We start from the raw sequence: 14,781 nt of genomic DNA, 5'->3' as shown, positions 1-14,781 counted from the left end.
GACTTCTACATGAGGGAACAATCAAGCCACAGTGATGTTTTTCAAAGCGGGAGCATACCTGTCAGCCCTGGGTGGCAGCGGCAACCAAATTGGGAAAGTGGGGGAGACAGTTCCTGCTCTGGGCACTGATTTTTATCTCTATTAATTCTGGAACCTACTGGAAGTGAATATGAGGACAGCAACATGATTGAAGTCCCAAAGCTCCAATAGATCAGATAAGAAAAAAGGGCAAGGCACCCACCAGATGAAAATGCATTTCCCTTTTCGTAAAGGACAGAAACGGTGTGGACCTAACAGAAGCAGAAGGTGTTAAGAAAAAGTGGCAAGACTACACAGAAGAACTATACAGAAAAGATCTAGTGACCCAGATAACCGTGATGGTGTGACCACTCGCCTAACGCCAGACATCCTGGAGTCTGAAGTCAAGTGGGTCTTAGGAAACATCACTGCAAACAAAGCTAGTGGAGGTGACGGAATTCCAGGTGAGCTGTTTAAAATCCTAAAAGATGATGCTGTGAAAGTACTGCACTCAATATGCCAGCAAATTTGGAGAATGCAGCAGTGGCCACAGGACTGGAAAAGGTCAGTTTTCACTCCAATCCCTAAGAAAGGCAATGCCAAAGAATGCTCAAACTACCACACAATTGGACTCATGTCACACGCTAGCAGAGTAATGCTCAAAATTCTCCAAGGCAGGCTTCAACAGTACGTGAACTGAGAATTTCCAAATGTTCAAGCTGAATTTAGAAAAGGCAGGGGAACCAGAGATCAAATTGCCAACATCCATTGGATCACAGAAAAGCAAGAAAATTCCAGAAAACCATCTACTTCTGCTTTATTGACTATGCCAAATCCTTTGACTGTGTGGATCACAACAAACTGGAAAATTCTTATGGATATGGGAATACCAGACCACCTTACTTGCTTCCTGAGGAACCTGTATGCAGGTCAAGAAGCAACAGTTAGAACCAGACATGGAACAATGGACTGGTTCCAAATTGGGAAAGGAGCACATCAAGACTGTATACTGTCACCCTCCTTATTTAACTTATATGCAGAGTACATCATGAGAAATATCGGGCTGGATAAAGCACAAGCTGGAATCAGGATTGCCGGGAGAAATATCAGTAACCTCAGATATGCAGATGACCCTACCCTTATGGCAGAAAGCAAAGAGGAACTAAAGAGGCTCTTGATGAAAGTGAAAGAGGAGAGTGAAAAAGCTGGCTTAAAACTCAACATTCAAAAAACTAAGATCATAGCATCTGGTCCCATCACTTCATGACAAATAGGGTAAACAGTGGAAACAGTGACAGACTTTATTTTCTTGAACTCCAAAATCACTGCAGATGATGACTCAGCCATGAAATTAAAAGACACTTGCTCCTTGAAGAAAAGCTTTGACCAATCTAGACAGCATATTAAAAAGCAGAGACATTACTCTGACAACAAAGGTCGTCTAGTCAAGGCTATGGCTTTTCCAATAGTCACATATGGTTGTGAGAGCTGGACTATAAATAAGGCGGAGTGCTGAAGAACTGATGCCTTCAAACTGTGGTGCTGGAGAAGACTTCTGAGAGTCCCTTGAACAGCAAGGAGATCAAATCAACCCTGAATACTCGTTGGAAGGACTGACGCTAAAGCCGAAACTCCATGATTTTGGTCATCTCATGGGAACAGCTGAGTCATTGGGAAAGTCCCTGATGCTGGGAAACATTTAGCACAAGAGAAGAGGGTGTCAGAGGATGAGACGGCTGCTGGCATCACTCGTGCAATGACATGAACCTGGGCAAACTTCAGGAGACGGTGAGGGACAGGAAGGCCTGCTGTGCTGCAGTCCATGGGGTGGCAGAGAGTCAGACATGACCGGGTAACTGAACAACAGCAACAACAGAGCCAACCAGCAGAGATCCCTCTCCTTCCAGGCTTACCTTATGATTCACTGGTCTAGGTGTCGTCTCCTGACTCGATGAATGCAGGTCGTCGTGACATGATGAGTAATGCAGGTCTTCACAGCTTGATGAATGCAGGTCGTCGTGACTTGATGAGGGAAGGTCATCATGAGGTGATACAGGCAAAGGTACATTCAGGTTTTTCATATCAGAGTCCTTTCCTCGCTGATCTTCTCCTGAACAAAGAAAAGGAAAGAACTGATTAAATGTAAAGGGTTACAGAGGACAGGTTGACACTTAGTGAGAAAAGTGAAGTTACATGAGGGGAATTTTCATCCACTTTTCCATTTTAGAGTCACCTCATCTTAATCTATATTAATCACTTTTTTCCTTGCTTTTAAAAAATAACTTAGCAAACATGATCCTACCTCTAGGATTTTCCTCAGAAAGTGGATTTTTGAGCAGTCCCTTTGTTCCTGCTTCCATATTACTCAGTAAAGGACTCTTCAGGAAAATTCTAAATATATACCACCTACAGAACCTATGCACTGGGATCGATAGAATTCAATTCTTCTGTGTTTCAGAGTCTATTTCTTGGATAAAGAATAGTGTGTTATGTAAGTCTTATTTTTACATTTTGTATTGTTAATAATAAATCAGAAATATGTTAGTGTACATAGAAAGCTGTTTTAGACTTTATTGAAGAATGTCATATGAATCATCCCCACCACTGTTGGCTTTATGTTAAGATTTTTGGTAATTACTCTGCTAATTTCACTCCACAGAATCTTTCATAGAAACCAAGGGAGTTATTTTTCTCTGATCTTAGAAGTGAGCACTCAGAGTACTGTTTCTTATATCACAGTAAACTTAAACATTATGATTTAGAAATTTATAACATAGCATATTAAAAAATCAACAATAAAAAGTAAAGCATAGTAAACAAGTACAGTAAAATGGAAAAATGCATTTCTTAATGTGTCAAAAAAGGAAATCAAATAGAAATTATGAACTATAACATGAATTAACTTTCTAAGTATATATTAAGAAATATCAATGAAACACAACATATTAAAACTAATGTGAAGTGGCTAAGGAAGTGTTTAAAGGGGAAATGTATAGTTGGAAAAACAGTTTTTAAAAGACAGAAGAAATGAAAAAAATGTATTTTGTATTCAATAACAAAGGCCAAGAATAACTGAGGAAATCTCGCAAAACAGAAAGATATCACAAAGAAAAATAACAAATAGAAAATAAGCTAACATAACATAATAAGAATAATCAACAAAATCAAAAGTTGTTTCTCTGAAATCAAAGGCTTAAAAATATACAAACTTGTTTCACTACACCTTATAATAGCAAAAATGAAAAAAAAAAAGGTACAATCACAAATCCAACTATCATTTTAAGAACTAATAAGAAAATTCAATTAGACAAACTTGATTAAATGGAAACTTTTATAAAATTATAAATTATCAAAATCTACTCAAGAACATACAGAAAGTCTGAATAGTATAACTATTTAGAAAGTTAAACCAATAATAAAATGTCTCACACCCTGGAGGAAAAAGGAATCTGGACCCAAACAGATCCCCAGATGACATTTTACCAAATTTCCAATGAACAAAAATCTTTTTCTTATGCAAACTGTTTTAACAAAAATGTTAAGTACTGATATTTCATTTATATTAAAAGGTTAGCAAATCCTGACATGAAAACAATGCATGTAAAATACAAGTAAGAAAATTACAAGTCAAATTCAAAAATGGACATAGCTGCAAAAGTCCTAAATAAAATACGACTAAATGATACAGTGGAAAAAATGCACAGATGAAGATTTATCTCAAGAATTCAAAGTACGCTCAGTTTCACAAAAATCTGTCAATGCAAAATGGCATATTAACAAAAAAAAGGACAGAAGTCCTATTATCATCTGAACATAAAAAAATCATATGAAAAATTCAATAGTATTTCAAGGTAGAAACAGAAGAAAACTTCTTTAATTTATAGACAAGTTTATCTAATCAAAATATTGAACCAACATTATCCTTAATGGCAAAACTTTAGACACATTCTCATTGTTTTAAAGAAAATATAAGAAAGCCTACTACTTATTTAACATTAAAGACATAATGACTGGGGAAAAAGCAAGTAAATTGTTATCTGCAAATACTGTAATTGTCTACATAGAAAATTAAAGAGACTCCAAGGTCAAATACTAGTAATAATAAGAAAGTCTGACGAAAGAGTTGACATGAGATCAATAAATTAGGATCATTCATAGGCCAACAACCAGATACTGCAACTGCAAAGGAAAATGTGTCATTCACAGTAGCAATAAAAATACAAGGTAATAGAAATAGACCAAACCAAAAATGTATAGTGAAAATTGCAAAATTTTGTTAAAAGTTACAAAAATAGAATGAATAACCTATATTTCATACAAATGAAAACTCCTATCATAATAATGGTAAGTACCCTTTAAATTAAACCACAGATTCAATGCAAATCTGATAAATATTCAAGTAGGATGTGGGGGGGTATTTGCGTGTGTGTGTGTGTGTGTGTGTGTGTGTGTGTAAACAAACTAGGAAACAGAAATCTAAGAACAGGAAAACAATTCTGGAAAAGGAGAACAGACTGGGTGTATTTGCCCTATAAGACAGCAATACTTACTATAAACTAAAGTCATCAAAACAGTGTGAATTGGTGAAAGGATGGGAAAGCAGGTCAGTATAAAGGAACTGAGATTCAAAAACAGTCCTGAGCCTGTAAGAGCATCTGCCATCTGATAACAAGGGCAGTGCAGATTAGAGTGGGGAAAGTACTAAAATAAATGCAGACAACACAGGAATACAAAGGGTCATAAGAGACTATTAGCGGCAACTACATGCCAATAAAATGGACAACCTGGAAGAAATGGACAAATTCTTAGAGAAGTGTAACTTTCCAAAACTGAAACAGGAAGAAATAGAAAATCTTAACAGACCCATCACAAGCACAGAAATCAAAACCATAATCAGAAATCTTCCAACAAACAAAAGCCCAGGACCAGATGGCTTCACAGCTGAATTCTACCAAAAATTTAGAGAAGAGCTAACACCTATCCTACTCAAACTTTTCCAGAAAATTGCAGAGGAAGGTAAACTTCCAAACTCATTCTGAGGCCACCATCACCCTAATACCAAAACCAAACAAAGATTCCACAAAAAAAGGAAACTACAGGCCAATATCACTGATGAACATAGATGCAAAATCTTTAACAAAATTCTAGCAAACAGAATCCCACAACATATTAAAAAGATCATACATCATGACCAAGTGGGCTTTATCTCAGGGATGAAGGATTCTTAAGTATCCACAAATCAATCAATGTGATACACCACATTAACAAATTAAAAGATAAAAACTGTATGATTATCTCAATAGATGCAGAGAAAGCCTTTGACAAAATTCAACATCCATTTATGATAAAAGCTCTCCAGAAAGCAGGAATAGAAGGAACATACCTCCACATAATAGAAGCTATATATGAAAAACCCACAGAAACATTATCCTCAATGGTGAAAAATTGAAAGCATTGCCCCTAAAGTCAGGAACAAGACAAGGGTGCCCACTCTCACCACTACTCCATCAACATAGTTTTGGAAGTTTTGGCCACAGCAATCAGAGCAGAAAAAGAAATAAAAGGAATCCAGATTGGAAAAGAAGTAAAACTCTCACTGTATGCAGATGACATGGTCCTCTACATAGAAAAACCCCAAAGACTCCACTAGAAAATTACTAGAGCTAATCCATGAATACAGTAAAGTTGCAGGATATAAAATTAACACACAGAAATCCATGCATGAGGCAGGGTGCTCAGGGCTGGTGCACTGGGATGATCCTGAGAGATAGGATGGGGAGGGAGGTGGGAGGGAGGGTCATGATAGGAAACACATATGCACCCATGGCTGATTCATGTGAATGTATGGCAAAACCACTACAATATTGTAAAGTAATTAGCCTCCAATTAAAATTAAAAAATAAAAATAAAAAAATAAAGTATAGGCTGCACACCAGAAAAATAAAATAAATGAGGCTGGGACAGTTGGTTTACCTACCATAAAAGAAAGATCATATCCCTTCCTCACTGCATAAGATCAAAAATCAAAATATACAAAATAAAAGAGACTATTTTTATTATTTCAGAGTAGAGACAGATTTGGGAATCATGAAAGCAGAGTTTATATAAGAAAAAACTGATATTTGAATATTCATTTAAAAGATAGTATCAAAAAATAAGCATTTACTAGGGGAAAATGATATAACTGATGACAAAATTTATCTAGGATATATAAAGAATTCTTAAAATTCAATAAGAAGAGAAACCAACTATTACTGATGTGAGAATAGAGAAAATTTACCTCATGTCCTCTGGGAAACTCCTTTAACCACTAGAAAAAAAAAAAAAAAAAAAAAACTGAGCAATAAGATATGGTCCTCTGAATGCTGTGGGATACAAGTCTAACACTCCTGATAATGAATGTTAAAATTGCACCATAGCTCCCTAAAGCCCCTGACATTGGATATCACTGCCACCATTGCCTCATATCCAGATTTAAACAACAGTGAGCTCTTCAAACCTAAGAAGGAGCTTCAAATGCTACAGAGGTCAGTTACATGGAAAAAAATGTCTAGAATAATTATTAACAAGCAATTCATAGAAGAAGAAGAATTAAAGACTAATAAATGTATGAAAAACTGTCCACCATCAGTTAATAAAGAAACTGACTTTCACTTCTGCCCATGAGGGATTCAGTGCTGCAAAACTTATTCACAACCAGAAAACAGGACAAAAGTGCATGTGACAACAACTTTCAGATACCGTAAGATAAGCCTGGAGTATCTTATCACACAAATAAAGTCATTAAACACTCAGAAAACAAAAGGATGGGTTATGTCAAAGAGACACAGGAGTCAACCTGAAAGAGCTCCCAAGGGCCCAGACTGGAACAATTTGAACAAAGTAAATAACATAACTAGATTATAGTATAAATTATAAAATACATATGCACGAGTCCATACTGATATGCTGCTGCTAAGTCGCTTCAGTTGTGTCCGACTCTGTGCAACCCCATAGACGGAAGCCCACCAGGCTCCCCCGTCCCTGGGATTCTCCAGGCAAGAACACTGGAGTGGGTTGCCATGTCCTTCTCCAATGCATGAAAGTGAAAAGTGAAAGGGAAGTCGCTCAGTCGTGTCGGACTCCTAGCGACCCATGGACTGCAGCCTACCAGGCTCCTCCATCCATGGGATTTTCCAGGCAAGAGTACTGGAGTGGGGTGCCATTGCCTTCTCCGATACTGATATAAGCAAATTAATAAGTAAATAAGTAGAGGAATAGAAACAAATCTTCTTTATAAGGCAACCCCAAATAATATACATATACTAATATTACTCCCTCCTCTAGGAGGTAAAGCTTCTTGCTCCCTTCCCACCTATGGGAGCAGCCTTATTTTTTGACCTCTTGAATATTGCTCTCCTCTTCTAATGCCACTGCCATTGTTCAAGTTGTCACCATTTGTCTTAATTACTGCCACTGCCTTTTAACAAGCCTGCTATTTTCACACTTACTATCCATCCAATACATCCTCAAGACTGAAATGAGAGACATAACAGATAACAGAAACAGACATATAGGAGTTCTAGATGTTGGCATTAACAAAGTCTTTTAAAGTAATATGTTTGTGTATAATATCATGTATGAAACGAGTCACCAGTCCAGGTTCGATGCACGATACTGGATGCTTGGGGCTGGTGCACTGGGACGACCCAGAGGGATGGTATGGGGAGGGAGGAGGGAGGAGGGTTCAGGATAGGGAACACATGTATACCTGTGGTGGATTCATTTCGATATTTGGCAAAACTAATACAATATTGTAAAGTTTAAAAATAAAATAAAATTAAAAAAAATAAAGTAATATGTTTAAAGCATAATCAAAACAAATGAAAATCTACGAAAGGAACTGAATGAAAGATTTCTGTGGTTTAAAAGCAATACAATAGAAGCAACCTACAATAAATTCATCAAAAGAGGGATGGATAAAGAAGATGTGGCACATGTATAAGATGGAGTATTATCATCTTTATTACCACTTTTTACATCTTATTATATTTATTACATCCTATTACCGTTTATTCAGTTCAGTTCAGTCACTCAGTCGTGTCCGACTCTTTGCAACCCCATGAACCCCAGGACGCCAGGCCTGCCTGTCCATCACCAACTCCCGGAGTTCACTCAAACTCATGTCCGTCGAGTCGGTGATGCCATCCAGCCACCTCATCCTCTGTCGTCCCCTTCTCCTCCTGCCCCTAATCCCTCCCAGCATCAGTCTTTTCCAATGAGTCAACTCTTCCCATGAGGTGTCCAAAGTACTGGAGTTTCAGCTTTAGCATCAGTCCTTCCAGTGAACACCCAGGACTGATCTCCTTTAGGATGGACTGGTTGGATCTCCTTGCAGTCCAAGGGACTCTCAAGAGTCTTCTCCAACACCACAGTTCAAAAGCATCAATTCTTCGGCACTCAGCTTTCTTCACAGTCCAACTCTCATATCCATACATGACCACTGGAAAAACCATAGCCTTGATTAGACGGACCTTTGTTGGCAAAGTAATGTCTCTGCTTTTGAATATGCTATCTAGGTTGGTCATAACTTTCCTTCCAAGGAGTAAGCATCTTTTAATTTCATGGCTGCAGTCACCATCTGCAGTGACTGTAGAGCCCCAAAAAATAAAGTCTGACACTGTTTCCACTGTTTCCCCATCTATTTCCCATGAAGTGATGGGACCAGATGCCATGATCTTCGTTTTCTGAATGTTGAGCTTTAAGCCAATCTTTTCACTCTCCTCTTTCACTTGCATCAAGAGGCTCTTTAGTTCCTCTTTACTTTCTGCCGTAAGGGTGGTGTCATCTGCATATCTGAGGTTATTGATATTTCTCCTGGCAATCTTGATTCCAGCTTGTGCTTCTTCCAGCCCAGCGTTTCTCACGATGTACTCTGCATATAAGTTAAATAAACAGGGTGACAATATACAGCCTTGATGTACTCCTTTTCCTGTTTGGAACCAGTCTGTTGTTTCATGTCCAGTTCTAACTGTTGCTTCCTGACCTGCATACAGGTTTCTCAAGAGGCAGGTCAGGTGGTCTGGTATTCCCATCTCTCAGAATTTTCCACAGTTTATTGTGATCCACACAGTCAAAGGCTTTGGCATAGTCAAAAAAACAGAAACAGATGTTTTTTTGGAATCTCTTGCTTTTTCCATGATCCAGCAGATGTTGGCAATTGGATCTCTGGTTCCTCTGCCTTTTCTAAAACCAGCTTGAACATCTGGAAGTTCACTGTTCACGTATTGCTGAAGCCTGGCTTGGAGAATTTTGAGCATTACTTTACTAGCGTGTGAGATGAGTGCAATTGTGCAGTAGTTTGAGCATTCTTTGGCATTGCCTTTCTTTGGGATTGGAATGAAAACTGACCTTTTCCAGTCCTGTGGCTGCTGCTGAGTTTTCCAAATTTGCTGGCATATTGAGTGCAGCAGTTTCACAGCATCATCTTTCAGGATTTGGAATAGCTCCACTGGAATTCCATCCCCTCCACTAGCTTTGTTCGTAGTGATGCTTCCTAAGGCCCACTTGACTTCACATTGCAGGATGTCTGTTACCGGCCATAAAAAAGGACAAAATAACGCCATTTGTAGCAACATGGAGGGACCTAGAAGCCCTTATATGAGGGAGGTGAGACAAAGACAGATATCATATGATATCGCTTATGTGTGGAATCAAAAAAAGGGTACAGGTGAACTTATCTACAAGACGGAAGTAGAGCATGTAGAAAACAAACTTCTGGTTACCTGGAGATGAGTGGGGGAAGAGGTGAATTGGACGACTGAGACTGACACATACAGACCACTACATATAGAGTAGATAACTAATAAAGGCCTCCTGTACAGCATGGGGAACCCCTCAGTACTATGTAATGGCCCATACGGGAAAAGAATCTAAAAAGGAATGGATATACGTATAACTGACGCACTTTGCTGCACACCTACACAATATTGTAAATCAGCTATACTCCAATAAAAATTTTAAAAATAAGAAAGTAGTTTGGCTCTTGCTTCGTCTCTCTCTTATTTTGGATTTTAAATTCATCCATATGTTTAACTTTTCAATTTTACAAAGAATCATCTTTACTTGAGAAAAGAGGTAGTTCACTAAGTGGCAATAAAGAATAAAAGTATAAATTACTATAACAATGTAGTTTTTTTGAATATAGAAAAATACATTCAGAATCTGAAAAGTTCTACCAATAAACTATGAGAATTGCTAATTTTATTTTTATTTCTTTCAAGAAAGCACACCCAGTTGAGTCACTTGCATATTAATTTGCAAGTGTCTTAAGAAAATTAATGACAAATATTCTTTGTATACTGTTTTTTGTCCTTTGCCCAGAGGCTAAAACAAAGTCATGGAGTGCGTAGGATGTAATAGGAAAGAAGCTGAGTCAAATTATAATTTAAAAGATTCCTTTAAAATTTAAATTTCATCAGGTTCTCAAATAGAAGGTCAGAAGATAATTGATAGAATGGTTAGTGCACAGTTAGCTTAAAATGGGAAAAGTATCAAGCAGATTTTTTTTAAAAATCCGGTTACACAAAAGGAAATAAATAATCCTGGACAGTAAACACAGCAATGTAAATTAAAGGAAGCTCAAGGCATCATTTCAAAACAAGTAAATTAACCACAATTCTTTTTGCTATGATAACACCAAATGTGGTGAGATTACAGTATAACCAATATATTGCTGGTAGTGTGATATAAACTCTTCTAATAATAAAAAGTAATACAAAATTCAGATCCATTAGCTCAAGGATCCCCATCTGGAGAATTTATCCTAAAGAATAAATTGGGCTTCCCAGGTGGCGCTAGTGGTAAAGAGCCCGCCTGCCTATGCAGGAGACGTAAGAGATGCAGGTTCGATCCCTGGGTCAGGAGGATCCCCTTGAGGCGGGCATGGTGACCCACTCTAGTATTTCTGCCTGGAGAATCCCATGGACAAAGGAGCCTAACAGGCTACAATCCGTGGGACTGCAAAAAGTTGGACACGACTGAAGCGACTAGCACACGTCCTAAAGAAATAATTCAATGAAAGAACAAAATCTATAAACATTATTAATAGATCAATAATAGTATTTATAATCAAAGCGAACAAAAACTGGAAACGACACCCATGTTATGGATAAGTAATATCACAATGAGAAAGCAAGTGGCCTCCAGGCCTTTCAGATTGCAAACAGGACCAGAATACTTGTGGAGTCAGACCTGCAAGGCTAAAGCGGCAGCCTGGCAGGGAACGCCCTTTGTAGAGCTCTGGCTTAAACCTCTAGCTGGAGGGAGCAACACCCACACCGATAACAGGGCGGCAGCGTAGAAGAGCAACCAAAGGCTAAGCTGAACAAGGAAGGAGTGAAAAAGGTACAAAAGAAATGTTGAAAACTGATGGCAAGCTGCTAACGTGTGAGGCATGCACGACAGTGACAACAGGGGTCGGCTGGGGACAGTCAGCCTCTAATCAAAACACTGCATTAGTGTTATACACAAAATCCTCTTCTTTGTGTTTCTGTGCTTTTATATACTTTCTAAAGTACAGAGGTATTTCTGTAATACATATATAGTACACCTACAGTCAGAAATAAACATTATGTAATCAGAGTAAAACACAAGCGTCTAATCTTTGCTATTCTCAGCACGGTGGCTTGTTAAGAGATGCAGACTCTTGGGCCCCACCGCAGACCCAGTGAATCAGAATGTGCAGGTTAACACGTTCACAGGTGGTTCATACGTATTTGCAGTCTGAGGAGCACTGCCCTGACTCTCCTGCTCCCGCACCCGCCACAGCGCACAGTGCGTAAGAACCTACCAGACGCTGCTGTAGCATTTTCCGGCGAAGACATGCCGTCATTCCCAAAAGAGATGGGTAAAAGGCTTCTCCAGGTACTGAGCCTTGTGTTCTGAGAAAACAATTGTTTTTCACCTGGTCAAACATACAACGTAAAGGAATTTTAGACAACTCGAGTTCTCACAGTTTTAACATATTATTACTCATTTATTCAGTCACTGTTATTCGGCAAATTGAAGGCCGGGAGGAGGAGGGGACAACAGAGGATGAGATGGTTGGATGGCATCACTGACTCAATGGACATGGGTTTGAGTGAGCTCCGGGAGTTGGTGATGGACAGGGAAGCCTGGCGTGCTGCCGCCCATGGGGGCGCAAAGAGTCGGACACGACTGAATGACTGAACTGAACTGATTCAGTGCATTAATTCTTTTATGCCAAACTTATTCTGAATTAGGTGCTGGGGACTCATTATTGAAGGATAAAAATTAAGTTCAGAGCCTGTCTTCAAGGAGTTCATTTTCAACCTATAAAACAGCCCTCACATAGGATAAACATTTTTTTCTTTTCTGATCTTTGCCATGGTAGGCCTGTAAGATGATGTCATATTGTTCCTATTGGTTAAAATTTAGAGGGATTTGTTTTGTTTTGTTTTGGTCTGGAGACTTATAGTTTACTTGCCAATGAAATGAAGTGAAAGTGCTGGTTGCTAAGTCATGTCTGACTCTTTACCAGCCCATGAACCATAACCTGCCAGGCTCCTCTGTAGAATACTAGAGTGAGTTGCCATTTCCTAAGCCAGGGGATCTTCCCAACCCAGAGATTGAACTCTTATCTTCTGCACTGCAGGAAGATTCTTTCCATTCCACTACAGAAATAAGGTTACTATAACTGAACCTAAAAGTTATTATTTTGAAACATATATTTTAAAACTTTATGATACAGTATGTTAAGAATGATTATTTAAAACATGGAAGTAAGGCAAAATCATAGGTGGCATGTCCTTCCAACGTTATATGAGAATGGTGTTTAAAAGGCCCTCCAAGGATTATTTAATAATATAAAGGGATTGTACTTTGTACAATTCATTATTTACTGTTGATTAAAAGTCCTAGACTTAGTAAGAATACATGTTAACCTATAAATCTTCATCCTGTAGGGATACAAATAATTTCCGTCTGGATAAAGAAAGATAATACCAAAGATTATAATTTATCGCCCTGTTGGACATAGACCAGGCTTTTAAAATCTGACCTAGCAATCTTCCTCTAACATTTGTTCAAAATACGTATTAAAACCTAGACCCTCGAAATGTTCTCAGAACCACCTTTGCCACGTTCCAGGCTGCTTCACTAATAAATAAATTGAATAAAATCCTTAACACGGTTTCATTTCAAATTTTAATGAGATACATTTTAAATTTTTTGAAACTTCTACTTTTATGAAGGGGGCGGGGGGTGGGTAGGTTTCTTCTTTTTAAAAAGACATCAGGACTTCCCTAGAAGTTCAGTGGTTAAGACTCTACATTTCTAAAGCAGCAGACGTGGGTTTGATTCCTGGTCAGGGAACTAAGATCTCACATGCCATAAGGCCAAAAAAATAATACAAGGACAGCAGTGGCCTTGTGACTGGTACTGAGGTGCTGGACATAAGTGATGAGCCTCCTCTGGAAATAACACTGAAAAGTCAAACATTTATTGTTAAATGAAACCCACCAAGAACGATGCCCAAGCTTCTGCCTCCCAAATATATGACCAAAAATATTTTAAACGATACAATCTTTATAAAAGTTTTTGAAGTATAGTTGGTTTACAACATTGTGTTAGTTTCTGGTGTACACCAAAGTGAGTCAATTATAAACACACACACACAGAGTATTTTCCATTTCAGCTTCTTACAGGGTTTGAGTATAGTTTTCTGTGCTATACCATAGAAGCTTGTTGCTTATCTATTTTATAAACACTGCACTGTGCTCAGTCGCTCAGTCGTGTCACACTCTTTGCAACCCCATGGACTGTAGCTTACCAAGCTCCTCTGTCCGTGGGGATTCTCCAGGCAAGAATACTGGAGCAGGATGCCATGCCCTCCTCCAGGAGATCTTCCCACCCCAGGGAATGAACCCAGGTGTCCCACACTACAGGCAGATTCTTTACCATCTGAGCGCCCAGGGAAGCCCATTTTATATATAGTGGTTTGCATCTGTTAATCTTAGACTCCTAATTTATCCCTGCCTCGCCCCCTTCCGCCTTTGGTAACCGTAAATTTGTTGTCTACGTCTGTGAGTCTGTTTCTGCTTATAAATAAGTTCATCTGTGTATCTTAGATCCCACAGACAAGTGACATTATGCATTTTTCTTTGTCTGACTTAACGTGATACAGACAAGTGACATCATGTATTTTTCTTTGACTTAACGTGACAATCTCCGGGTCCATCCATGTTGCTGCAGATGGCATTATTTCGTCCTTTCTTATGGCTGGACAGCAGCCCACTGTTTATGTTTACCGTATCTTCCTTACCCATTCATCCGTCAGTGGACACTTAGGTGCTTCCATGTCTTGGCTATTGTAAATAATGCTGCTATGAACACTGATATGCATGTATCTTTTCAAATTAAAAGTTTTCTCCAGATACATGCCCAGGAGTGGGATAAATAAATAAGTATTTTTGTAAAAATCAATAAGAAAACAAACCAATTCTAAAATAGGGAAAAAAGCAAAACTGACACTCTACCCAAGAATACGTACAGATGGCAGGGAATTCCCTGGCAGTCCAGTGGTTAAGAGTCCACGCTTCCACTTCAGGGGGCACGGGTTCGACCCCCAGTCAGGAAACTAAGACCCCATATGACACTCGGTATGGCCAAAAAAAAAAAAGGTACAAATGGCAAACCAGCATATGAAAAGACGCTCAACAGCATATGTCACTCAGTTCAGTTCAGTTCAGTTGCTCAGTCGTG

At 38.6% G+C, this 14,781-nt stretch overlaps 1 protein-coding gene across 1 annotated transcript in view; it reads right to left on the bottom strand.

Annotated features, from left to right (window-relative positions):
* The window catches only part of PTPN20 (protein tyrosine phosphatase non-receptor type 20), a 65,067-nt gene that overhangs the window by 42,937 nt on the left and 7,349 nt on the right, over positions 1-14,781 (bottom strand). Inside the window, exons 3-4 of the mRNA XM_086381278.1 lie at positions 11,849-11,962; positions 1,932-2,128 (exon numbers count right to left, since the gene is read on the bottom strand). Of these exons, the coding sequence (XP_086237404.1) occupies positions 1,932-2,128; positions 11,849-11,962 (311 nt within the window). The remainder of the gene's footprint in view (positions 1-1,931; positions 2,129-11,848; positions 11,963-14,781) is intronic.

Source organism: Bos grunniens, chromosome 28, assembly GCF_055505025.1.
Source record: "Bos grunniens cultivar Pamir isolate PY7600 chromosome 28, Bosgru_T2T1.0, whole genome shotgun sequence".
NCBI classification, from domain to species: domain Eukaryota; kingdom Metazoa; phylum Chordata; class Mammalia; order Artiodactyla; family Bovidae; genus Bos; species Bos grunniens.
Note: the sequence above shows the minus strand (reverse complement) of the source record. Positions and strands in the feature narration are given on the sequence as shown.